Source organism: Lissotriton helveticus, chromosome 11 (assembly GCF_964261635.1).
Source record: "Lissotriton helveticus chromosome 11, aLisHel1.1, whole genome shotgun sequence".
Taxonomy (NCBI): Eukaryota; Metazoa; Chordata; class Amphibia; order Caudata; family Salamandridae; genus Lissotriton; species Lissotriton helveticus.
Window position 1 is genome coordinate 802,996,877 of NC_136072.1, and position 26,997 is coordinate 803,023,873.

Below are 26,997 nucleotides of genomic sequence, written 5' to 3' on the forward strand. Positions count from 1 at the left end.
GTAGATCTGGGAGAGGGCAAAGCTTGTCTCGCCAATGGAAGGCTTCATTCATATATGACTGCAATTCAGCCCGTGGAGCAGGAGGTGTCAATCCCTCTAGTAGAGAGCACGATTAGGGCAGTGTGGGTCTCTGCCCTGGAAAAGTTGGGTATTCACTGTGACAGGACAGAGGTGGACTGGGACAGCTGTGTGTGGATCCCATAATGAAAGCAATTGCTGCAGGGGTTCTCAGTGCAGGAATAGCTTGTTGCAGCACTCATCAGCGCTGAAATATATCAGCATAGTTGTGGGTGCTCTTTAGTCCTGGATTGGCAGGGTGCACTGCTGTATACACCCGAGAAGCCCTTCTAGTGTAATTGTCTTTTTAATCTTCGTCCCATTATGTAATATCATATATGGGATAAAATACCCGCTGCTGTACATCATAAGGATATTATAAGTCACTGACAAGTTCCGTTCCGTGACATGTAGGGGAACAAGCCAATGGCCAATTCCTTTATAAAATTACTCGCAGCCCGTCCCAACGTTGTCCGGGTATGAAATAGAATGTGTGTAATGTGTGTATTTGGCAAGGGCAATTTATTTTAAAATCTCGCGGTAGACAACATTTTTTGTTTCATTAGAATAGGGATGGAGAAGGCCCAGCTGCAGCCCTGGTTGATGTTAGCAGGCGCGTGTAATTGGTGAAGTGATCCACCGCCTGAGCCCTGCTACAGCCCTGGTTGATGTTAGCAGGCGCGTGTAATGTCGTTGAATATGAGAGTTATCAGCCGCGGGTAAATCCGTTTAATGAGAGAGTTGGGTGACAGCGAGTAGGAGAGGCTGCAGTAATTGTCCCCGCTCATTTGCGTGTTCCCCCGCTTGAGGCCCAGATGCAGGCCTGTTTGATGTTAGCAGGCGTGTGTTCCCCCGCTTGAGGCCCAGCTGCAGCCCTGGTTGATGTTATCAGGCGCGTGTAATTAGTGTACTGATCCGCCGCCTGAGCCCGGCTAGAGCCCTGGTTGATGGTAGCAGGCGCGTGCAATTTCATTGAATGAGAGAGTTCAGTAAGAACGCGCAGGAGAGGCTGCAGTAACGTTACTTACCAGGCCTCCAGGTGAACACGTTTGTCACGCCCCCAGCACACGGCCACAGCAGACGATCTTCTGATTAATGTACGACTCACATGGCATGAAGGGCGGAACGTAGCACACGCCCCCAGTGTTTCTCACGCCCCCAGCGTGCCCCTTGATGCGGCGCAATTGCGTTCACATGGCATGAAGGCCGGACACACGCCCCCAGCGTTTCTCACGCCCCCAGCGTGTCACGCCCCCAGCATGCCCCTTGATGCTGCGCAGAAACGTAATTGGCGCTTGTATGTACGACTCACATGGCATGAAGGGCAGACACACGCCCCCAGCGTTTGTCATGCCCCCAGTTTTTCTCACGCCCCCCCCAGCACACGCCCACAGCCCACGATGTGATGGCCGTACCACACGCCCCCAGCGTTAGTCACGCCCCCAGCCCACGCCCACAGCACAACGCAGACACGCCCACAAGGGACTACTTTGCTGGCACGGTTCTTTTACCTTTTCAATGTATAGAGGAGTTGGCCTAACGGCTAAGGCGCTCGACCTCGGACCTGGGGATCTGGGTTTGAGTCTTGGTAACGACGCCAAACATCCTGTGATTCTGGGCAAATCACTTAACCTCCCCGTGCCTAACAATAATGAATGTGTGTCCTCATGTAACGTAACTGGTGCTATGTAAAGCGCTCTGATATCTGATTCAGTTCGGGTCAAGTTTGCGCTATATAAAACTCTGCAAAAAATATATATATATGGTGGCCGTCTGCATAGCCTATGTCCTTCTGCTGCAACTGCCCTTTCCAAAGCTGTATTGGGTGTTGTGATTGGTGCTGTGGTTACTGAGATTATCCGCCTCAAAGGTTTGGGTTCTCTCTTTATAATATTAGTATGGATGGAGCTATGAGGTGTCTTGCAATATCCATCTAAAATACAGCAGATGGTATTTTATTCCTTATAATACATGTTCACACCATCACCCTTCCCGAAAAAGGTTTAAATTATTGGTGTCTTGCTACTTCATATGAAAGAGATAGTATGGTTTCAGATATGAAGGAAAAAGTAGAATCTGTAATGTGACATTAAACACACCAACTACTAATTTCAGGCAAAAATTCATTAGAATCAGTTTAGTGTAATTGAGATTGAAAGAATGTAGCACAGAATGTGTAGAAACAGGCAGAGAGATTCTCTTTCCTGTAATGACATATAGCATCAAAAAAGTAAATATGTTGCCACAAATATTACCTTTCTGCTGATCATTGTTCAGTTTAGAAAGAAAGAGATCAGTCTAACAAAGTACAGTACAAAAGGCTTTATTCGAGTATTAGACTCATAAAAGCACAAACATACATTTAAAATACAATGTTAAAATTCAGTCTAACAAAAGCCAGTTCTGGTGTCGCTGTGTTGCAAAAACCAGTCAACAAGGTCTGCTAGTTGATGAAATGAAATGAAATGAAAAAAGGCACTTGTAAAGCGCATGGCTACCATAAGGCCTCCCAGCGCTAAGGACCTGTTGAGAGAGGGTCCACTTTAGCTGGATGGATATAAAAATGTTTTTAGCTGCTAACGAAAAGCCAAATGGTTTTCTTCCAGACGAATGTAGTCGGGGAGAGTGTTCCATCTTTTGGAGGCCACGTATGAGAAGCGTTGGCCCCCACTTCTGGTCCTGTAGATTCTCGGAACAGTGGCTAGACATTTGTTTACAGAGCGAAGAGCTCTGTTGGGGTGATATGGGGCAATGAGTGACTGTAGGATAGTCTGGCTTTTCTTGGTCATGATTTTATGAGTGATACAGAGGACTTTGAACGAGATCCTCTCGGCGACAGGTAGCCAATGAAGGGAGGTTATTGCTGCTCTTGCTGACTCTCTACGGGGAATCTTCAAAAGCATTCTGGCTGCACAATTCTGGACTACCTGGAGTCTCCTTATTGTGGCCCGTGGTGACCCAGCATAAAAAGCATTAGCGTAGCCAAACGGGAAAGAATTAATGCTTGAACCACCAATTTCTTGGTTTCCCAGGTTAGTAGCGGAAATACTTTCCTCCTCATCCTGAGCAGTCCAAAGCAGCACCCTGCAACCTTCTAAGCTTGGACTTCCATGTTTAGCTTATTGTCCAGCCAGACTCCTAGGCTCTTTATCTGATCCTTGGGGGTGGGTGAAGTGCACAGACAATTAGGCCAAATAGGAGTGTGCCCCTGTGGAAGGGGTTTTCCCAAGAGCACCACTTCTGTTTTAGCTCCGTTGCAAGAAGGAGCGTTCCATCCAGGCTAAGATATTTATAAGACAATTGGCTAGATTGTCTGGGTTGTGTCCCGGTTGGTTAAGGGATACTATCAGTTGGGTGTCGTCCGCGTATGTGACGATTCGGATGCCAAAGGGCTCAACAATTTTGGCCAGGGGACTCATATAAAGATTAAAAAGGGTGGGGCTCAGAGATGAGCCCTGTGGCACCCCACAATTCAGGGGCAAGCTTTTGGAGGAAAAGTCTTCCTCAAAGACCTGGAATGAGCGGCCCTCAAGGAAGGATTTCAGCCAGCCAAGTGCAACCCCCGTTACCCCCGCTTCTCTAACCCTAGAGATAAGCAGGTGGTGGTTAACGGTGTCGAAGGCTGCACTTAGGTCTAGGAGGATGATGGCCGCTGAACCTCCTGTGTCTATAATTTTTCTGGCTTCCTACGTGACAGCGATCAAGGCTGTCTCTGTGCCTTGCTGTGGTCTAAAGCCAGTTAGAGTGGAGTGAAAGCCGCCACTCTCCTCTAGATAGGAGGACAATATACTGTTCACATATTTTTCTGTTATTTTTGCAATTCCTGGTAACAAGGAAATGGGGCGGTAATTGGAGAGCACTTCTGGGTCGGCTCCTGTCTTTTTCAGTAGTGCTCTGACCATGGCTTGCTTCCATAAAGATGGAACCTTCCCTGTTCTTAAGGAAAGGTTGATGAGTTCTAGAATGGAGGGGGCAACTGTATGGGAGACTAAATTTAGAGCAGTAGGTGGAGCCATGTCTTTTGGGGAACCTGACTTTAGTTTATTCAGAAGAATCATTAGCGAGTCCAGGCCCATGGGAGTGAAGGCTTCTAACCTGGTTGCTAACTGTCCCCTCTTATTATCTGGATGGGAATAAGCGCGGTGGTGGGCGAGGGAATGGTTAGGTAGATGGATTGAATTTTTGTATGAAAAAATTCTGCTATGTCATTACAGCGTTTGAGTGGGTCAGCTTCAGGGGGTGTTGATGATATCGGGGTAGTGATTGATTTAAAAGTTCTAAACATTTCTTTTGGGGTGTTGTTGGCTGAGGAAATTTTTGTTTCATAGTATTTAGCTTGAGTTATTCGAATTTCCAGTTTATACAATTTACCTTATGATGCACCTACGCGTCTGAACACCTGTATTAAGGTGAGAGCACATTTTGGTGTATGACTACGATCTATGGCGGGCATGATAGATATGCATGATGACCCCGTTAATCGGACAATGGTGCAAACTTCCTGTGTTCCTATACAATCAGGCCCATTTTCAGGAGCAATCCACCATCCTACAGACATTTGGTTTCCATTTTCTATTGACCATTTGGGTGGAGATGAGAAAATATAGGTGAATGCAAGGAAACAATATGTATCTTTCCTTTCTCCACAGGGTTATGGTAACGTGTTTATTTAAACATCATAAGCATGATTTCTGCCTCGTACATGATATGGAAGGATGTAGTGTGGATGTTGGCTACAAAGCTCCCATGTCCTATAGGAGGTTGTTGTGTCCATGTGCTCCAAAGGGTTTGTAGAGCCGGTAATTGATTATCTGATACTCATTATTGATGGGAATGCTTTCTTGTGTTGTCTTCTCTCTGTATATTAGGGTTGTGGGGAATACTGAAGCGTTGGGTGGCCTCAAGAATACAAGCCTTTTAGATGTCACCGAGGAATAGTGGGCTCCAACATGTCTTCTTCTTTGATAAGATCTAAACTACACTGATGGTTTGTTATTAACGTTATTTACGGACACATATCATCAATATGTAGATGAGGTTGTAGCCATTGACACATTTTCAGATACATGTGTTTAAAATCAACAAGAATGCCTAAGACTCACACGAAGACTTGTATTTTTCCCCCAGCAGGAAGAACATGTGGCAATATAAGGAGGTGCACCAATTGACTATGAAAAGGCATGGGGAGCAGGAGGAAGCAGTAAGTCTTAGAAGTGGCCTAGAAGAGGCGCACTGAAATCTTATAGATTTCAATGTGCCACTTCTACAAGGCTTTGATGCGGGGGCACGCCCGCCCTGCATACTTTATACCTGGCGCACGTATAATGTGGCGCAGGAATTTACAAAGTGGCACATCTGCTTAGATGCGCCACCTTGTAAATATGGCACAACGTTGCATATTGTTTATGCCGCTGCTGTGTCACGAAAAGTGATGCAGCAGTGGCGCAAAAGTGTCGCAATGGGCTAAAAAATAAGCCCAAATTTCTTTTAGCTATGTGTTGTGGAGTGGATGTATGTGGTGTTGAGTGGAATTATGTGGATTGGATTGCAATGTTTTGTTGTGGAACTGAGTGGTGTGAAAATGTGTGGTGTTGAGTTGTGTGGTTGAATTATGTGGCAGAATTGTGTGGCATGGTGTGCAGTGGAATAATGTGGAGAGAGTAATTATAGGGAATTGAGTGTACTGGAATTATATGGAATGGGATTGTGTATCATTGAGTGGAATTATAAGGAATGGAATTGTGTGTGTGGGAGTGACATGCAGTGGAGTTGAATTATGTGGTGCGTGGTTGTATTTAATGGCATGATAGGAATTTATTTGAAGAAATGCCAATTGAATATTTACCGACATTTGATAACACTTAAGAACTAGGGGCATATTAGCAAGCAATTAGCGCATTTCTTTTATCGCTGCCTATCGCTGGATATGTTAGCAGAGAAAACATGCCTTTAGCAACGTTTTTCACCTTTGTGCTAAAATATCCAGGAAATCAAGCGATATTCATGCATTAACCCCAATGGGGGCTTAACCTGACAATCCACCTCCCATTGAATACACAGGTAAGTCATCCTTTTAGCAGGCGTTAGATTCTAGCGATAATCGCGCTTAGAGTGACTTTTTTTATCGCTAAGCCTGCTTTGCTAATAGGCGAACGGCTGTGCTAGTGACTGCTTTCAGTCGCTAACAGTTTGGGTACGCCCACCTTGCATGTCATTAGCTATAAATATCGCTGAGATGGAAAGCGGACCCCAAATCGGTCGCTATCGCCTAAAAGCTGTCGCTAACGGCTGATAGCGACAGCTTGCTGATAGGGCGATAAAAATATTGTCGCTTTAGCAGGAAAAAGTCCTGCTAAAGCGGCGATATTGCCCTTGCTAATATGCCCCTAGATTCTGCATATTTAGCACATTAACTTTTGTGTTTAGTAAGTATATACAGGACCTGGAACTACTCAGGACTAACCCAACAACTTGAAGAGTCCTAGTTGGCCAAAATCACACAACAGCTAAGAAAGAAAACAAGCATTGACAAGCAAGCAATAGGCATTAAACGTTTAAAAGTAATAAAAAGTAAAAATGTGCCTGGGTAAGGATGGAATGCATAAGTTTGCAAACAAAAGTAAGTAAATATCCATCTCAGAAATAAATTACAATCTCAAATTTAAGAGGAAATTAAAGCAGAGATTGTCCCACCAGCCTTGTTACTGACGGGGACTATTTTCGAGGTGGATGTGCTCATTTGCACGAGCAAAAGGACGTAATTCAAAGTAAAACAAAAAAAACTGAGAGCTAATATCAGTCCTTCCCCAAGACTTCCACAATCCAAAAGGAGCTCATGGACCAGCGATGTCAACCCCTGAGAAGGGGAAGCAGACATCGTTCATTACTCTAGTATTTGCCATTTCAATGCTGCCACAGGAGAATCCATTAACACATAACCACCGCATGTATAGAAAATGTATTTATTCATTTTAAATAACTATAAATACAATATTAATAATAAATACATATAAAAAATTATGTTATAAATACACAGATGAGGTCACAGCATGTGTCTCTATCAATACACATGTATACATTACTTCTTTTGAATCTTCAAAATGTCGGTAATGTTGTCTTTGTTGACAGGAGACAGTTAGGAACTAGAAGTGCGCTCCGACAACGCTCACAGATGGTCAAAAGCTTGGAAATGTTTTTTTTTGTTTAATTCCTCTGGAATCAGTGCTCATCACGTCACTCCGTGGCATGGATACAGTAGCGTAGCCTCTGTGTCTTTAACCCTGCTGGCAGCATATGGGCCCCTGGCTGCTGTTTCAATGATACATTACAGCAATAATCAGGGTTCAGTGAGTCCCTCAGGCCTCTGCGCCCTGGTGACACTGCACTTGCTACACCAATAGAATCTGCACCCACTGAGAAATAAGCGTTTCTCGGATATGAGACAAAAAAAGATCTGGAAATGGGTGCACTTTCCCTTTTGTTCTTTAAAATTCATAGAAAATACAGCAAAACCGGTCCTCAGAGTCGTATGTGTGACATACACGTTTGGGAACCTTTCGAGCCTCAGGAACTTGACATGTACTTGGTACATACATCAACGCGGTCTTTCTCCAGAGTGTCTTACTGCTATTGGAACAGTCCGTGTCGCCTTTACTTGCTCTGTACTTAGTACATACGGTGTGGTGTCCGAAGGGCAGCCTCTTATTCGTTAAAGAGCTTGAAGTTCTGGATGCCGCTCTGGGAGGTGCTCACTGTTACCGGTTCGTTCGGGTTCCGAGAGGTGCTGATGAACCACCCGGGGCATGAGGCTGACTCGAAAGAGCTACTGTAGGACTCATCCGCCTTGAAGAAAAGGAAGCGCAGGAGATCGCTTTTGATGGCGGTCAAGATCCCACTCACTTCCTGTGGGAAGAAAAAGAGCATAAGGTTAGATGGGCCTGGAGTGGAGAAGAGTATCATCTGATAACCTTAAAACAGTTCTGAGGGGTGCATAAATGGGTAATTGGGCATTTAGTGTGTGGAGACCCGACTTTCAGATGCAGAAGAGCAGGCGGCATTATAGGTCAGTGCCACAAAAAGAGGGACTTGGGCAAACGCAGATAACGTATCTACCTGAGGATGCAGTGGGAATGATAGGACACCTGAAGTGTGGGTCTTGCAGTAATGGGGGGGGGGGGGTGGACCCCATATGTGTGGAATTCAAGGTGCGGTGGGGATCCTGGAGCACCTGCAGAGTAGGCCTCGTGGGAAAGAAGAGGCGGGCCCCTGGCTCGTGGATGTTAAAGTATAGACATTAAAGTGCAGAAGGTGTTGTAGGCCTCTCAAAGTGGTCCACAAGGTTCATAGTAGGCCTGGGTGTGAAATTCCGCTCTGCTCTGAGAATTTAACAGTGCCGCGTAGAGCATGGAGTTACAAAAAACTCTGCGGAGCATTGCAGAGTTTTTTCTCACTTGCAAGTTGGTGAGTACGAGTGAAGAAAATATTAATCTAGATCACCTCCTGCGAGAACCTTTCTGTGCATGTTGAGGAAGCTGCTGCTCGAGTAGAATATCTACTGGAGTGGCAGAAAGAAGGAGCGCCCGCTTGCACTGCGTGTGGGGACAAACACCTGGCGCTAAAAATCAGCACAAATGGTGTGATGTAAGGCACTTCGCCGCTTGCTGAACTCCGCGTAGCGACGTGGAGTTTTTTGGTCACTGCATGGAGTTCAGAAGAGGTTGAGTATCTGAAGGTAGTACTGAAGTTGGCTGAAGGGATGGGAGCTGATGAAATCCTGGCAACCCCATGTAGGAGAGGGAAGTGGCCACGTCGGATGAAAAGAGGGGATACAGTCAGCACAAGTGTGGACGTTAAGGGGATGCATGAAGGTATAAACCACCAGGTGTAGGTAAGATGCCTGCAATGTGGAACACCAACTGCAGAGGGTATCGGCAGGACCTAAAGTGTGGAGGACTTCTTGGTGCAGGGAGAACTGGGATATGTGTAAGGGTGTTCCTTAAAACAGTGGGGGGTCATTGGGGGTTCCAGAGGATATAGCTTAAGGTGCAGGTAGAAGAACACAGGGTAGGGAAGACAGTCTTTTGTTCTTGCCAAATATGAACAATTCTCCAACTACACCAATTACAGACCTCCATAGAGCTCACATCTTCTCTGACCTGAACAGATCTTTGTGACAGGTATTGTCTGAGATGAAGCACTTGAAATGTGGAGATCAGAATGTAGACAGAGGACGATTAACTTTGAGCCTTGAATTACAAGGAGGCCTTGGGGGATACAAAGTCAGGAGTACATGGAAGGGGTGGGGACTTGAAGTAAGGGTAAGTTAATGGCACAACTGTGCAGGAGTATCGCCTTGCAGCGCTAACTGCACACAAGCAGGAGTTTTTTTGAGCACCAGCCCTTCCCTGCTCACCTCCAAACGTAGCTCAGGCGTCGATCCAACCATCACGCAGGACAGGTAGAGCTGTTTTCCCACGATGCCCAAGGTCACAGGCCGCTTCTTGTCCCCAGGAGGTGAAGTGTAAAAAGACATGTTCAGCTTTACTACAGAGGAGAGGAGAAAGAGGAGAGAGTGGTTAATAGCAAGGCCCTTTTTGTAAAAATTAGCTGGGTGCCAGGTTATTACAGCACCGTCACGTATGAACTCCACATGACCCCCATGTAACCAAAGAAGGCATAAATGCCAGTGATATGCCAGAGTTCACACTGCAAATCATATTAAATATCCTTGAAATCAAATTCATAGCTGTGAAACTAATGGCCTATTCCATTCTTTCACCCCACAAGTTATCTTAATAGCAGTTTGAGAAAGGCTCACACTTCTGGGGGTTAATGCCAGCCCTCTTCCTTGGTTTAATGAATCTTTAAAGAAATGGCTCTTTGCCCTTTAGCTTTCTTTAGAGGGTTGATACTTCCATCTCTCTGACAGTGGCACCGATTTAACACATTGAGGCCTTTGGGCAATTGTTCATGCTTTACAAGTTGGTCAATCATTCATTCATGCGTCAACGCACGGCTCCTCACCTTGACGTTCAACGTTGGGCCCCTGCAGGTGGAGGGCCACTAGCTGGGCCTGGCCAGAGAACTCATTCAGGGCGAGAGACTTGTTGTCGGTGTCAGTAATGCCCTGCACGGTGCTGGAGAAATACCGGTACACTGATTCGGCCATAAACGTGCGCTCGAACGTCTGGACGTGAATGTCATCTGAAAAGAGGTGGGAAACAGACATAGTGAGTGCGAGGCCCCTGGAAAAGGAGTGGACCAGCAGCTGAGAAGAATCCTTCTGAGCCTGGTCCTCTTTGGAAATACAGCATTACAGAGCAGACTGAGGTGAAAAGGAGCCCTGCAGCTTCGGAAGTGAGCCACTGCCTTGAAGCGGAAAAGAGTCCCTCTTTCAGCACCTAGGGCGAGCCCTCATGTGGCAGAAAACACCACCCCTTCTGGAATTCCTCTTCACATATTCCTTAACCCTCGACAGAAGCCCCCCCCCCCGAATGGAGATTTTTTGGGGTGGAACTTTACCCAGTTCAAATTTTGCAGATCCAATGGTTCAGCATCGAAAAACAACTGATTGCTAAGTGTCTAGTTACTATAGCACAAAAGTAATCAGTTTTGGATTACTGTTTTAGTGCATTATGGACTGCATCTGCACATTCTTTGTGACTTGGGACAATGTGTTGTCATGCCTACATCTACAGAGATGAGAGATCAAGTGATTTTGGATCCACGTAAGAGCACTTGGGGAACCGAGATAATAAAGCATAAACCTCTTACAAAAACGTCCCTGAGTCCTCCCTCGCAACGAGGGGGTTGTAGCCCACATCATGACTAGGCTTCATGTTGCGAGGAGGATTCCCAATGATGAAGCATGCCACCTCTGGTGGGTGAGGGAAACATCATTTAAAGGGACGCCTTTTTCATAGCCAGCCTTTGTCGATTCCCAGTTAACTTTGTATAGACCAGAGGATTTTTTTGTTTGTTTTACTTAACAGAGTGTGCGCACTTCAAAACGAATCCAGTTCTTGCTTTAATTTGAAAGTAATCACATTCATTTTAAGGCTAAAGAATACCTGTTGTACTAAATCTAATGAAGTGATCTAATCACAAATTACTCAATCCCAATCTTGAAGTAAAATCCATCTTTTGCAGGTGACATCTTACCTTCCACCAGGATGCTGCCAAAGATCTCCAGGAGATCGCTGTCTCCGAAGTGACACCCGTCAGCGGCGTTGAACACCCCTCGCCTCATCTTCTCCATCGCCACCACGACCACCACTGCTCTGCGGAAGGCAGAGGGCTCCTTCAGGTTGGTCACCTTCACCCTGATGGATGGCCTGCAGCTGGTGCGGTCCCCTGGGCAGGTGCCCCAGCTGGCATCTACCTTGGAGGCCTGTGGGCATGAAGAAGAGTGAGACATTACTGACTGAGAAATAGGGCAGTGCACAGTTTAACGTCACTGCAGGGCGCCAGATCGGAAAGCATGCATGAAAATTGGTTACCTTTGCTACACAAAAGTTGTAATTCATTCACCAATCGTATGTAGGGCACCAGTTTACTCTCCTGTTCCTGAGTCTAAGTGGGCAAAAGGGGTGCTGGCACAGCCTGGTAGAGTCTTAGCAGTCTGGGAGCCTTAGGAGACTGGTAAGAGGGTGTGGATGATACACTGACATGGCCCTTTGGTGTCACAGCATGTGTGTGACATAGTAACAGAGCCCATGGTACTGTATGGTCCATGACGTCATACAGTGGTGAAACTTCCGGCTAGGAGTACTAGAATAGCTTTAGCAAAGGGTACTGCTTTACTTCACTTGACAACAGGGGAAGCCCTATTACTGGGAAACATTCCTGCAGCAACCATTTTGCCTCACTAAAAATGACTTATTTGCAAAATGCCCCAGCGGAGAAGAAGGATGCCAGAAAACAAAGAAAACTGTGCCACACTCAAATATGCCTGATTGGGCATCGCGCCCCCACAATAAGCAAGTCCTCCACGCCTCCAAATAAGGCTAGGAAAGCAACTCTCAAACCAGGAGAGAGTGCTTTCTCCTGATCTAGAGTGCACACTCCCGATCTAGTGGACTCAAGGGACTTATGATCATGCATGTTAAAACCTTCATTCCTCTTCCTTCACTTTAGGCTGTTTTCCAACCGTTCATGAAATATTTCATGTTTTAACATGATTGCAGATTTTGAATCTGTGATAGAAGGATGGCTTTTGGCTAGAGGGCATGAATGAATGAATGAACGAAGGGATTCGTAAAGCGCGTCAGGTTCTCAGAGGAGTGTTTCAAGGTACTCCGAGTGTTGTGGTGCCAAAAGACAACCCGGGGGGTGGCGAGGGTAATGCGTATTACCCTTGCGGTAATATACTGGCACATGCATCAACAATGCCATTTGCTATTCCTTATTAGTGAAAAATAAGGATTGGCTAATAAAGAATAGCAAAAGGCTATGCATGTAGAAAATGCTTAAAAAATAGCGATTTCTAAACATTCCTTAATTGCGACTCGCAAATTGTGAGTCGCAATTAAGGAATACCTCCCCATTCATTCCTATGGGCCTAGAGGCCCATTGGAATGAATGGGTAGACATTCTCAATTTACGATAATCAATTAGAGAATCGTAAATTGAGAATGCAATCTCAAGGGTGCCAGGGTGTCAAAAGGACACCCTGTTGCACCCCTGAAATCTGCATATGAGTACATCTTACACACAAACATGCTCCAAGGACATGTGTGTGTGTACATGTGTTTGTGTAAAATTTAACCTTCGAAAAATGCACTTTAGTGCATTTTTCAACGTTTTTGCAAATTACCATGAAGTTCAACTTCATGGTAATTTGCTCCCCCTATTAGCGAAATCGCTAGTTTTTTACTTTAATGCATTGTATTTATAGAATCTCAATTTGCGATTTCTTAAATGCAATGGCACTTTAAATGATCACAATTTAGAGATTACTTAAATTGCAATGTTTGCATTTGGGATGATGCATCCCAAATGCAAAAATACTGGTCGCAAAGGGTCAGATTCTGAGAATCTGCCCGTTTGCGACCGGTTTTTGCTTTGATGCATGTGGGCCATAATCGGTTTGTAAATCCTACATTAATATTTAAAGTAAGCAATAAGTCCACAACATTTTAAGATACTGCTGAAACACTTACCATCATGTCACAGATACCGTATGCTTCATAGAAGTTGTCATACGATTCACTGTAAACATATCAGAATGAGAAATATTAGTACTTTGTGTGATTTAATTTTCTATTATGCATGAATATATGCCATTATAACCCATATCACTAATGGCAATTTTCGCAGCCGTGGAAGGATTTACAAACCAGGGCCCTAACAAGATTTGTGCGGTAACCTGGAGGTGATAGATAATGCTCCGTTGGAGGAACTGGACGTGCTACTGGGATCAGACGTCGAGACCCCCAGGCCACAGGCTGGAACTCTGCTGCATGTACATTGACCCAATCACCTATTTTATGTGGCTGGAATAAACCCTCTGAGTTATCTTACTGGAATGGGGGGCCTGAGTTCTGCTAGCTACAAACAGATATCTGCAGCTGGTGCTGTATGGCCCCAGGCTGCTTGACATTCTTTTAAGTGCACAGTTATTAGGTTTATGAGTAAATTTTCAACAATCAAGTATATCCTCAAAATTTCCTGTGCCAAGGCATGTTCCTGCTCTAGTACCTGCCCATGGAAGTTCCAATGATCTGGAACCTCCTTGCTAAAGAGGTCTGTACCGACAGGGGAAGGTGGGCTGGTACATGTGCACTATGTAGTCAGGCACTAGAAGGTAAGGACACTTTAGTACCTGTAGCTCTCCATCAGCTCTGCGTCCATCTCTGGCACCAGCGACATTTTGGCGGTTCCTGCAGGTAAACAACACAAAACCGTAAAGATATGTTGATCCACTGACCATACAACTAATGTCATCTGAAGTCCTTTTAACATGCATACTCCTCCTCGATAACTTCACAAAATAAAGGCTTGCACTAGATATGGTAAACCAGTCCTTCAACAGGTATAGCCCCGTAGACATGGTGAAAAGACTGTTGTCCCCGACATACTTCTGAAAATTGAAGCAGCCTCACTGTATTGCAATGGCCTGCTTTGTCCTGTAGGACAATAACAATATCAATATTTAATAAACAGCCTTCTTGCAGGACTGGTAACTGCTCTACCCTCACAGGGGTTAAATATAATAACTAGCATTAGAAAATTCAGTTAACTTAAAATTGGCAAGCATTCATTTCATTATTATTATAAAAATGTAATAAGCATGAACAGTTTAAAAGTAATGAAAATAAAAATGATGTCTAACTGTGATGTACCTAATTTTGGAACAATATTGATAACATTGACAACAAAAATAAATACAACATATGAAAGTATAGCAGAATTGAAAACGCTTGGACTGAAGTGGACTACTTTTAGGCAGATGTATACAAGCAAAATTGAAACAGAACAGCTGCCATGGACCCATAAGGACTGGTTTAGGGGACATCCCGGCGGTCAGATCAAAGGGTAGGAATCCCCGCTGACTGGCCAAAAAGGGCACAGGTATTGGGGTTATAAGGCACGCTGTACGCCCCCCCCCTCCGTGCCAGGTTATATTGAAAATATGGGGGACACTTGCAGAAAAGAAAGGCAATATCCCAAACAGTACGGTGTATTGAGCAGCTCAATTTGTGAATAACCCTAGCACAAACCAATAGACATCGAGATATAATTAAAAGCCTCTCTGCATGAAGAAGAATATATATTTTCGAGTTTTGTGTCAGCATGTTTTCCCTCGAGAAACCGTTTGGTACATAGCGGCTCATGTAGATTTTTAATAAGCAAAAAACAAACGTGCATGATTCCTAATTTCACTGGTAACAAAAACCCCATAATATATGCTATTTATCCGCACTTTGTACATTTCGAACCCGGGGTCACTTTTTGTGGAGAAGCGAGGCTCAATGGTTAGAGTGGCAGACCCTGATGCAGAGGTCTGGCCCGGGACCAGGGTTCAATTCCCGCCTCAGCAGTTCTTGGACTCAATTTCCCATGACCTGATAATTCTCGCCTCTGTGCCTAGTCTAATCATGGGTCCCACTCTGTGACTCTGGGCAATAGCTTGCTTAATCTCCACAACGGCCCTAGCAGCGCTTGGATGCCTGGCTTCCCCCTGGGGGTGCCCAGGAGTGCACATTTCACAGGAAAGCCAGGATGGGTTCCACAGCGGTATGAATACAGCGCTACGAGACCTCTGGGTAGAAGTGCGCTATATAAATACAAACACATTTACATTTATATTTGCAATTTGTAAAAGTGAAGGACTCGAGTAATTTGGCGTCCTAAACATGCTCACTGAACTTCTCTTAAAAAGAGGTACTGTGGTGCACATTAGGAGCACGTGAGACCTCAAACATGCAAGGGTCCCCCGGTCCCTTCAGAACGCTCGAAGCTCATCACCTAAAAAGAAAACACAAGTGGTCTAAGGCGAGCAGTCTAGAAACATTGAGGTCCCAGTAAATCCAGATGTTTGTTACCCCCTCTCTAATTGCAGGAAGCAGGGGGTTGAAACATTGGGTTCGCAGTGCGTCCTCAACGTGCTTGACGTCTACCCTCCCCGACGTCATAACATATGAATCCCTCAGTAGCTGGGCTATTGGAAAAGCACCCATATCTCAAGTCGTGCACAATACTTACTGTATGGACTTCTTCTGTTGACTGAGAACCAAGGGCTGGATTCTGCTGGTTCCAAGGGGTGCTTTGCTTTTTTTCTCTCACGCGCTCGTCTGTCTGAAGAGGGTCTGTGCGTCCACCTTTTCCTGAGAGAAAGGTGCTTTAGCGTCGGCCTGTCCGGTTCTGCTCTTTGCTGCCTCCTCTGCAGCGAGCCTGCGTGTCTGTGTGCGCCCCTAGCTTGAATCTGAGTCCCGCCACTCACCCCTCCTTCTTATATTGTAAACCCAGCCCGCCCTGGGAATTTCCTCCTGCCCGGGGCTGGAGCAGGAAGTGTTTACGCAAGGGAAGCTCTGCCCGGCAATGAACCCGCGTACAACGCCAGTTTCAATAATAAAGGAACTGGTAAGTGCAGAGAGAAGTGAAGCGTGTCGTCTCCGAAAGGGAGAGGCCCCGGGCTGCTCTCAGAAGTGTTTGCACAGTTCATCAAGGAGTCATACCCATCATCTGTTGCAGGGGGGCACAGGTCTAGGTGTGGACGCCTACCCACTCTTTTCACAGTGTTGACACCGTCCACTCTGCCAAGATGTTGGGCCCCACTGAAATATGCGGTGCTTTTTCAGGTTGGCATTTTCAGACACTGGGACACGTTCAGCAGGTCCTGTAAATTGTCTGCTTTCCTCCCAGCAGCAATTTGCAGGTGAGGGGCTTTGTAGTTTTGAATTCCAGCTGGGCCCAAAACAAATGCCGAATTTAAGGGGCAATCAGGACTCTTGTTGTTCCATTATTCTGTCTGGGAGCTATTTGGAGCATTACACTTAAATGCAAATGCAATGGCTTGTTATCACTTCACAGGTACTTAAGAGAGGCATGCTTTTGACATTGTTTATAAGAGATATGCATGCACTGTAAGAATGTCAGATGTGCTGATCTAACCCAGTATTTACACAAATAACAATTTAAATACTGCTATTTTTTGTTTTATTTCTTTTTTAGAGCTACTCATCCCAAAGAAAAGATGTCTGAGCACATTACATTACATGAACACATTACACATTGACAATAAATTATGTGTGTAAATCAATGTAAATGACGTGTTACATAATACCGTGAGCGTTACAAGGTGCTTTAACCCTATATTTTAAAATGCAAACTTTGCAACCAATTAAGAAGAACAGATTTAGTACAACGTTTCTCCTTGTCGCCAATTTGTTTTATTTTTTCACTGGTTTTCGTGGAATGCACCGTCAGGAGCGCAAAGCCTTAACAATGCCAAACAAGCATTTACAATGCAACGGTTTCGCTTTTGCAAAAGTTAGAGCTATTGGCATTGTAAATGACAAAAATGTTATTTATGTGTTGGTTTTGAAAACAGATAAATAAATGGCATTGTAATTTACATTGCCAACAGCTTAATCTCTCGCAAATGTAAGACCTATTGTACCCTACTGGACGAGCTCAGCAGACAGCAAGTATTACCACACACACACACCCAGAGCCAGCCACCCACACACACCAGAGCCACACACACACACACACCCAGAGCCACACACACACACACACACACACACACCCAGAGCCACACACACACACACAGCCACACACACACCCAGAGGCACACACACACCCAGAGCCACACACACACACACCCAGAGCCACACACACACCCACAACAGAGCCACACACACACCCACACACCCAGAGCCACACACACACCCACACACCCAGAGCCACACACCCACCCACACCCAGAGCCACACACACACACACACACCCAGAGCCACACACACACACACAGAGCCACACACACCCACACACCCAGAGCCACACACACCCACACACCCAGAGCCACACACCCACACACCCAGAGCCACACACACCCACACACCTAGAGCCACACACACCCACACACCCAGAGCCACACACACCCACACACCCAGAGCCACACCCACCCAAAGCCACACACACACACACACCCAGAGCCACACACACACACCTAGGAGAGCAAGCACAGCGAGGGGGCAGGGAAGCAAGCGCAGCGAGGGGACAGGGAAGCAAGCGCAGCGAGGGGGCAGGGAAGCAAGCGCAGCCAGGGGGCAGGGAAGCAAGCGCAGCCAGGGGGCAGGGAAGCAAGCACAGCCAGGGGGCAGGGAAGCAAGCGCAGCAAGGGGGCAGGGAAGCAAGCGCAGCCAGGGGGCAGGGAAGCAAGCGCAGCCAGGGGGCAGGGAAGCAAGCACAGCCAGGGAGCAGGGAAGCAAGCGCAGCCAGGGGGCAGGGAAGCAAGCGCAGCCAGGGGGCAGGGAAGCAAGCACAGCCATGGGGCAGGGAAGCAAGCACAGCCATGGGGCAGGGAAGCAAGCACAGTGCCCCCTTGTGTCTCTTCCACAGAACAATTTGTGGAGAAGTCGTCATGCGCCCAGGCCCTGGGGAGCTCTCCCTAATCTTGACATTGCAAATAAAAGAAACGTCAGCAATCTCGCTGCAAAAACAAGTGAGTGTGTGTGAGAGTTTGTGTGTGAGAGTGAGTGAGTGTGTTTCCACTCGTGGCCTCGATGTTGTTCACGCTTAAGATATGTTTTGTAAGTGCTGCCCCATTATCTCCTCACAAAGGTGCTGGTCACTCCTACACCTGCAAAAGTGGCACAGCGAACAGAGTTACATCCTAACGAAACAAGCCTTGATGCTGGTCATTTACGTTCACTTGTGTATTAACATATTCTTCTTCAAAACTTTATCTCTTATGTTAACGTCGCCAGTTAGCAGGGGCGTAGCTTCGGGGAGTTGGGAGAGTTACACCCCTAATAAATACATTTTCTGGAAAATGGTTGGGAACAGAGGTTTTCTGTCTGGTATGCTTAGGTGAATGTCCGCTTTTACAAGGAATTGTTACAAAAACACAAAAGCACACTCTCCCTCTGCTTTGAAAATCTGAAACCCACCCCATCACCCTAATCTTATGTTTAAAATTGTTTACTGTCTTGTGTCACTCCTCCCTCAACATTTCCAAAGTAAAAAGCAAATTCGTATTACATCTAACGCCTCATACAATGTTATATATACGCTCAAATTAATTACCCACTTCGCTACCAATTTGATCAAAAACATTCTCTTCAAATTGTATTGTTAGGGTTTCATTAGCCACAAATAACACGTCTCATTATTCAAATAAAAAAAAATATACAACGGAACAAAAAGTTTAACTTAAAATCCAATTGGATCGCATTCCTAAGTCGCTGGTACAAACTAAACTTCCCCATGCCCTTAAAAAATAAAATCATTTGACAAACAAACCGTATTCACGTTTGCGAGCGGGCGCTAAATGCGCCCTGACATCTGTATTAACCCGGCACAGATTAACTATTGTACACATGCAGACACCAGGGCACCATGGAGATGAATAAAGCAGCAACACGCAGCCAGTCCCACAACTTCCTCAGAGAATGCACGCCAGCTCGCCTGCGAAAGAGGGGGGGCGGGGGCTATAGCGGTTTTTAAGCACCAATGTGGAGACGCAGCAAGTTTTCCTTAAAAATAATCATAATTCCGCACTAGGTAAACATGTATTCATTTTTTCCCTACTTCTGAGCCGAGATGTGTTTGCTGTTAAAGCCCTAAAAAAAAGTTAGCATGGCCGAAGGCAGCTGACTGCGACACAGCTGCCCCACAGCAGGTGCATTGTTCCCCAGAGCTTACCTCCCCAGAGGCTGTGCGTGCTCCTGGAATAACACCCGGGCAGGCTTGGGGTGGCCGGAGCCTGGACTCTGGAGATGTGAAACAGGGAGGGAAGAATAGCAAGTGTGTGAGTGAGGGAGAGCGCGAGAGGGGAGAGGCAGGCAGTGCTCGGTTTGCTAATTACACTGCAAACTGGAGAGTCAGCTGCTCTTATTTCACTGCGATGGAAATGCTACCTCCAGCTGTGCTCCTTTTTAATGCCATATGTTCATCCAAATCGAGCTATCAGCCGACCACAGCTTGCTGCCTTTTTTAAAGTTCCAGCAGCCAGGCGAAACCTAACTAGATTTTTGAGTCAACAGAACAGTCTAAGGAAGGGGGACACTTCAAAAAGCTTTGTTAATTACGCTCTTCTTAAAGATAAAAAAACACACACACAGGAGTGACGAAGTAGTTATGGAAACTGCTGGCAGCCAAACACTATGTTTAAAAATTGTTTACGGAAGAACCAGAGTTCAGCAGCAATCAGACTCTACTCCCACCGGAGACACGGACAGCGGGAGGGTGGGGCGGGACAGCAAGTGTGTGAGTGAGGGAGAGCGCGAGAGGGGGGAGGGAGAGGCAGGCAGTGCTCTGTTTGCTAATTACACTGCAAGCTGGAGAGTCAGCTGCTCTTATTTCACTGCGATGGAAAGGCTACCTCCAGCTGTGCTCCTTTTTAATGCCATATGTTCATCCAAATCGAACTACCAGCCGACCACAGCTTGCTGCCTTTTTTAAAGTTCCAGCAGCCAGGCGAAACCTAACTAGATTTTTGAGTCAGCAGAACTGTTTAAGGAAGGGGGACACTTCAAAAAGCTTTGTTAATTATGCTCTTATCAAAGATAAAAAAACACACACACAGGAGTGACGATGTAGTTATGGAAACCGCTGGCAGCCAAACACTATGTTTAAAATTGTTTACGGAAGAACCAGAGTTCAGCAGCAATCAGACTCCACTCCCACCGGAGACACGGACAGCGGGAGGGGGGGTGGGGCAGGAACGGGCACGGGAGGGGGGGCGGGAACGGGCACACGGACAGCGGGAGGGGGGGGGCGGAACGGGCACACGGACAGCGGGAGGGGAGGGGAGCACTCACCAGGACTTCTTCCGGCGGCGGTCGGCCTGGAGGAATGACCCAAAAAAACCTAAAATAAATAAATAAATAAATAAACCACCGCCCACCACTGCATGACATTTTAAAAGGGGCGGAGAGGGAAAAAATCGCCGGAACGCCCACGAATCGCCTCAGACAATGACGGACAGATCTCTCTTCCAATGGCTAGCCTCCATTTATGGAGCTAGCCAATGGAAGAGAGAGGCGGGACAAAGCCACATACTGTTCTAACATAAGATTTCGCCTGCGCGAACGCTGCTGCTCAGCGGACGCCAGGCGAAACCTAAAAAGTTGCAACCTGCATCACTATGCAAACGTTAACGCGGGTGCCGTGGTTAATGCTGCCATGGTAAGTAAAGGAGCTGTGGAGCGCCACATACTCTTGTACACACCCCACTCAATGCGCATTGCAGTTTCTTTGGAACGAGCAAGTTGAAAAATGTTGACAACCTTGCACTGGTTGTTCCAACATGCCCTGTCATCTTGTTAATCCTGATGCATTTTCTTGTTTACTTTAACAAATGCACTCTCTAGGAATGCACGTCTGCAATCTGTCTGCTCAATCGCTCCATATTTGCTATTCCAACTTCCAACGCATTGTGTCTTCCGAAGCATTTTGTGAGCGTGGCCTCAGTTTGTGGACTGATTGTTCCAAATATTAACTGCTGTTTCTCAGATTCTCTCTTGAATTAATTTATTTATTGGATTTGTTTATTGTTATTATATAACACACTGCTTGGGGTCCATTATGGGCACTGAAGATTTACAGAAGACAGGGATGGCTTCGTCAATGCACACATCATGTTCTTTTGTAAATATAACTGCCCGCACATTTTGTGAAAACTAGCCGCAGCGCTGCTATTTAATTCCCAATTGCTGACTGAAACTCATAGCTGGTAAAGTGCCAGTGCGCCGTGGCATGCTCGATCCTCCCAGCAGGCTTATTGGGGCCGGCTGATCTGCTAGCTACATTGTAACAATATTAGCCTAGATTTCCGACACAGCACAGCAGCAGCTTTATTCACTAACGTCAGGAGAGGGAGTGCCCAATGGCTACCACCGAGACATCATCCCACCGAAGTGACTTGTCACTGGACTTGTGACTCAGAGACTAATAGGCAGAGGTGTCTTGATGCGTCCCGTGGCGGCACGAGCGGGTAGCTGGTATTCTATTGGAGGGAGACAGGCTGCAGCAATGACAATGCTGTGCACATGGAGGTAGAGTCATCAAAATGCCAGGGGTGGCAGAAGTGACATCTCAAGCCTTGTGATCACATGAACTTTGACCTGTTGTCCTCACAGGAAGTGACATCAGCTGCTCTGTGACCCGCCCCATGATGTCACAGGAAGTAAAATCACACAAGCTTTGACCTGGTGAAATCACAGGAAGTGATATCACCTGCCCTTTCGACCCCCCATGAAATCAAAGGAAGTGACATTGCATGACCTTTGACTTGGTGCTATCACAGGAAGTGAAGCATCTAACTTTCGGTTACTTACATCACACACAGAGGCTGGAAAATCTCTACACATACAAAAGAAGTAACCTATAAACAGAAATACTTCAAATCATATTGAAAATGCAGCTGCATACATTGTTTCAGGTAGTATCTTCAGATATACAATTAAGATAATGTAGCATTGATTTAGAAGCTATCAAATAGTGTTGAATGATGGAGCTAGTCAAGTTGAAATCAGTCATTATCAATATGAAATAACTTATGAAATGGAAAGGTAGATGGATCAATAATGTTCAAAACAAGTTCACCTTATCATTTGATTTAGAAACTAATGGGCATATTTACCAAAAAATGTCGGAGCGCAGTGCTACGCCAAATTTGGCGATGGCACACTCCAACATTTTTTAACCGCAAGGAAGTGCTGTATACACAAGAATATGGCGCACCCCTGTATTTCGCCTAGCGCTGGCGCAGAAAAAAGCTGCAGGCTTCCTTCCACTGTGTTGCAAGGGAGCCTGTGCTGCAGAGGTGATTGTTTATGTGCAGGAAGGGACACCTTCCTGCATATAAACAATCAATAATGGCAATTTACTCTTTCTATGTGTGCTGTATAATGCAGCACACATAGAAAGAGCAAACAAGAAGAAGACATTGATACTTTTTCCTCATATTGCCATGCTAAGACCAGGTATTTCCTGGGGTTAGTTTTTGGTGCTTCCTCAGCCTTGTAAATCTGGGGCAGTATAAAAAAGCAATGGTTGTTGCTGTGGAACGCTCACTGCAACACCCATTGCACTTTCCTTTGTTGCTGAGTACTGCAGTGGAAAGGGGCATATTTGCAAGGTCGCGTAAAGCCATGTTAAGTGGCTTAACCCCACCTTGTCAATATGGGAAATGGTGCTACGCCACCGCAGTGTGAAAAAAAGCGACACTCCGGTGGCAAATGGGACTTGTAAATATGCCCCTAAGAGTACCATGTAATTGCATCTAAGACTTGGAACGTAGAAAACAGTGCTTTTTAATGCAGGTCAAGTTCTTTCACTAACCTTCCTTTCCATGACATGGTATACATACATCTAAACCTGTGGAACAGTTGAACCTTTCCAGGTCTACTATCATTAATGTCTTCTACAGAAAACAAGCAAATCATTTGTACAGTACACTTGTGTTGATCATTATATCTGTGTTAGAAATGTGCTTTCTGGCTGGCTAGGGTATGCACCTAAGCCAGCAAGAACCCACCACTCTTGTCAGGGCAAGGGAGTTACATGCTGAAGATAGCCCCTGCTCACCTCCTTGGTAGCTTAGCAGAGGAGTCAGGCTTATCCCAGAGGTAATGTGGAAAGTGTTTGTGCAACACACTCACACAGCAGTGATACACTAGCCCACCACAAAACAAACTCCACACAAGGGTGTATAAAAATAGTCTTTGTATTGTTGCAAGGATCCTGCTCATACACAGAACTGTGCACAGAGACCTAGGACGTCAGTGAATTGTGGTGTACCAGAAACTCACCTTCGAACCTAGAAAAACCCCAACCAGCTAGCATCAGTGTCACATTAGCTCTTCGTCCTATAGCAAAGCAACTAATGATTAGACAACCTAGAACATGCGACTTGGGACCATCTCCGGAATGGTGGGAAGTGAGATCACTCTTTTGTTATACTCTCATACCAGTCAACAACAGGAGTTAAGAAGAGATACGGTAAGGTTAAAATATTTATTTTAACAACGTGATCTCATGTGCAGTATTTCAGCCAACATAAGCAGACATATGATTAAGAATAATATGGTCAGCATGGTTACAATTCCATAAAATACAAATGGAGGAATCATATTACAATGATATTGAAAAAAGGTCCTATAGCGCATAGTTTTAACACCCACCTTATATAGGAACTATGTATTATAATCTAAAGAAGGTCTCTTGGGCTTGTGTTGGGGGACCCCATTACCTTTCCGCTCAGTAAGAGTAAATTACATCTGGATCAGCATAGTCTCTATGCATCCCTGGAAACGAGAATCTTCCAAGTGTGTGATGATAGGGACGCCAGAATCTTACTTGCTCACAGTGAAGAACTGTAATCTTCATTCTCAGGGGTCTCACTAATCCAAAGAACTTGGCACAGTAGCTGAAATATGAAAAGACATCTTTATTAAACTTAATTAAGTGAGACTACGTCACACAGTAGCCTTTAGCAACTGAATGAGGCAGTCTAAAGAGTACAGAACACAGAGGCCTTTTATATGCTTAGGGTTACAAACTCAGCACAAAAGTAAGGGGCAGTCCTAGCTTTTGCAAGCATGCAAAATACCTAATATGGACATACAAGATCTGCAAAATATTAGCCAATAGAAAAACATTTAAAACAAGGCATCATGTAACCAGAACGTCCCCCTTACGTCGTGTTTCTGCCCAACCCATAAGTCAATCAATTACAGCACTTATAGGTCAATCAGTAATGCAGGACATGTCTGTATGCAGTTAGGCCAGCTGGTGTCTGAGATTGGTTTTCAAAACAAGGACAGAGGGGGTTTTCTACATGTTGCAGTCCAAAGGGCAGAGACACTTCATGAATAGAGCAGCCTGTGTAAAGGCAACACAAAAATGACGACAAATGTAAGATGGAGTCAAAATTAAAGAACCTCAGGCCCTCCTTTTGCCATTTCACAGGCAAATCCTAATTCATTGCTAGGTGAGCATTCTACTCATTTTATAAAAACAAGAATATGTAAGCTATCAGCAGGAATACAAAGAGAACAAAGCATTTAACATTTAGATAACAGAAGAAAGTAATGACCACTATTACAAACAGGTTTATCATCATTTTTTTTTCATCCCTAGGCAAAAGCAAATCCTAAAATTATTTTGCAAACATTTTCAGGGCTCCTAGTTATTTCAGTGACTATTGACAATGCCAGTAAAACAATAAGAATCAGTCTCCAAACACCCATTCTATGCAATCGCTCGGGAAATACCCAGAGTCCGTCCAAGCCTCTCTGGCAGGCTTCTATTGTCCATCAAATCTGCTTCTGTTGTTTTCTTCCGCATGGGCCTCTTCATTCAGGCCTTTCATAAAAATGGTGCTTCTCAGTATCCGTTGGAGTGCCTTCCTGGCAAACACTCACAGCTCATTTTAAAGTCTCAATGTCTCAATGCAGTGCACCAATATTTCCTGTGCTGCAGGCGCTACAGATATTGTGCTCTTCATTGATCATGGGCACAGATCATCTCGTGCAGACCCAAGTCTATTAATCGGGAAAGAGCAACAGACTTTCACACTCAGCAACACTTTCAGGCTCCAACACTCTCATTTCAGTGTCAGAGGATGCTTGGGCTGCTCTTTTATTCAATCATAGGTAACACAATGTAGTGCCTTTTGCCAATCCTGGATCCTCCGGTGCACTGCCTTTCCGTTGGAGCAAAGAAAAGGGGGTGTGTGGCCAAAACTCAGGCCAAGGGGCTCAAGGGGCTGCACACTGTCAGAGGTTACCAGCACATGACAGGTGGAAAACTGAAGCCTCAAAACAACAGGAATCCTTCTCTTTTGCTCTTTTGCACTGAAATTCTGGTTCTGTGGCAAAACCAGATCCTCCTTCTTCTCTGATGTTCAACGCCTTCTGATGAAGCAAGCACAATACTTTGAAGATACCATTGATGGTGCGCTGGCGATCACTTCCCAGCCTTGCTACTTTCTGGGTGCTGGGACTTTTCATCTATAGCTGTCACTGATAGTATTGTGGGTGAGTTCCGCAGGTTATTATGACTTAATCCCGCAGAACCTAGTGACGTAGGAAATGTGACACAGTTGTTAGTTTCCTTCAATTAAGTACAAAAACAGTTCATTGTATAACAAGGGGACTGCAAGCAGGTGGCCTGAAATCTTCAAAGGAGTGGCCATACGTCATGGGACATTTCTGGGCTAGAATACACTGTCATTCTTAAAAGCAATACTTCTAATCTCTTCAATTGGGTATCCTTCATTATCCTCTGCCATCTAAGGGTAGATAGCAACATAGGAATTCTATCTGAATGGATGTCTTCACATATGGTGGCATCGTCTAATGGGGTAAACAAATTTTGTGTCTCTCAATGATTACATATAGGTGTTCCTAAATTCCTTATCTAGAACACCTCAAAAGAGAGACCACATAATACATATTATCAGGGACATGTAGGTACCTCCCTTTAATAATTGTGCATCAGGTGGACTATGCAATACAAAAGCTAATGATCAAGATGTGGAAACAAAAGACAAGACCTAGAGAGTCCTGGTATTTCCATTATTAAAATACATCTGATCCATCAAAAATTAAAGCAGCAGAAAAAAGGAACTAAAAACCAAATTAGAATAGGCATTGAACTTGTCATATTCAAAAAAACGTAAGGTGTCTCCTATTGAGGTGGAAAACTTGTCTTACTATAGTATTGAGTCAGTTAACCAGTCCATCACTACCCTGACAGTCAGACTGGAAAACATCAAAGTAGGCCTAAAGAAAATTCTTGAAAACCAGTGTGGTCATATAAAAAGGAATTTATACATTATATGGGGGTCCCTGGTACATTACTGCAGTCTGGAAGCGTGAACCTAAACAATACACCAAATAATAAAAGGGCTAACTGGTGAAAGGAATATGGAAAAGGGAAATGGAACTAGGACACAGCTAAAATCCCCAATAACTAGGCACAATGCAACATCAGTCAGGGGAGAAGCGGCAAAAGAAAAATCTATAGGAAAAACAAAAAAAATTACTCGGGTGATAGTCAAGTTTGTGACATAATACCAAGAGTATGGGTGATGCACAAAAGTAAAAATAGTACACAAATTTTAACTCTACCGCTGGCCCCTACACCATATACAGTAATCTCAGCTAATGTTCCAATTCCTTTTTCAGGGAAAACATGAAAAGTTTAGGTCACCTTTAGCAAGAGCCACAAATCTATAATTTCATCCATAGGTCCAATCAAGGA

General features: G+C 45.1%; 1 protein-coding gene across 1 annotated transcript; it reads right to left on the reverse strand.

Annotated features, from left to right (window-relative positions):
- Positions 1 to 7,005: 7,005 nt before the first annotated feature.
- LOC144791971 (interleukin-1 beta-like) lies at positions 7,006 to 15,972 on the reverse strand. The gene is made up of 7 exons (XM_078666832.1): positions 15,763 to 15,972; positions 13,880 to 13,937; positions 13,218 to 13,266; positions 11,218 to 11,446; positions 10,081 to 10,260; positions 9,470 to 9,600; positions 7,006 to 7,959 (listed from the first exon to the last, which is right to left on the reverse strand). The coding sequence occupies exons 2-7, from the start codon at positions 13,924 to 13,926 to the stop codon at positions 7,759 to 7,761; spliced, it is 837 nt and encodes a 278-aa protein (XP_078522958.1). The 5' UTR covers positions 13,927 to 13,937; positions 15,763 to 15,972; the 3' UTR covers positions 7,006 to 7,758.
- Between the last annotated feature and the right edge of the window lie 11,025 nt (positions 15,973 to 26,997).

Bases quoted from the DNA above. Each gene is read 5' to 3' on its own strand.
- LOC144791971 (XM_078666832.1), bottom strand. From the start codon at position 13,926: ATGTCGCTGGTGCCAGAGATGGACGCAGAGCTGATGGAGAGCTACAG. The intron at 11,447-13,217 runs GTAAGTGTTTCA...TCATGCCCACAG, and splicing joins ACGGTATCTGTGACATGATG to GCCTCCAAGGTAGATGCCAG. The intron at 10,261-11,217 runs GTAAGATGTCAC...ACCTCTTTTCAG, and splicing joins TGGCAGCATCCTGGTGGAAG to ATGACATTCACGTCCAGACG.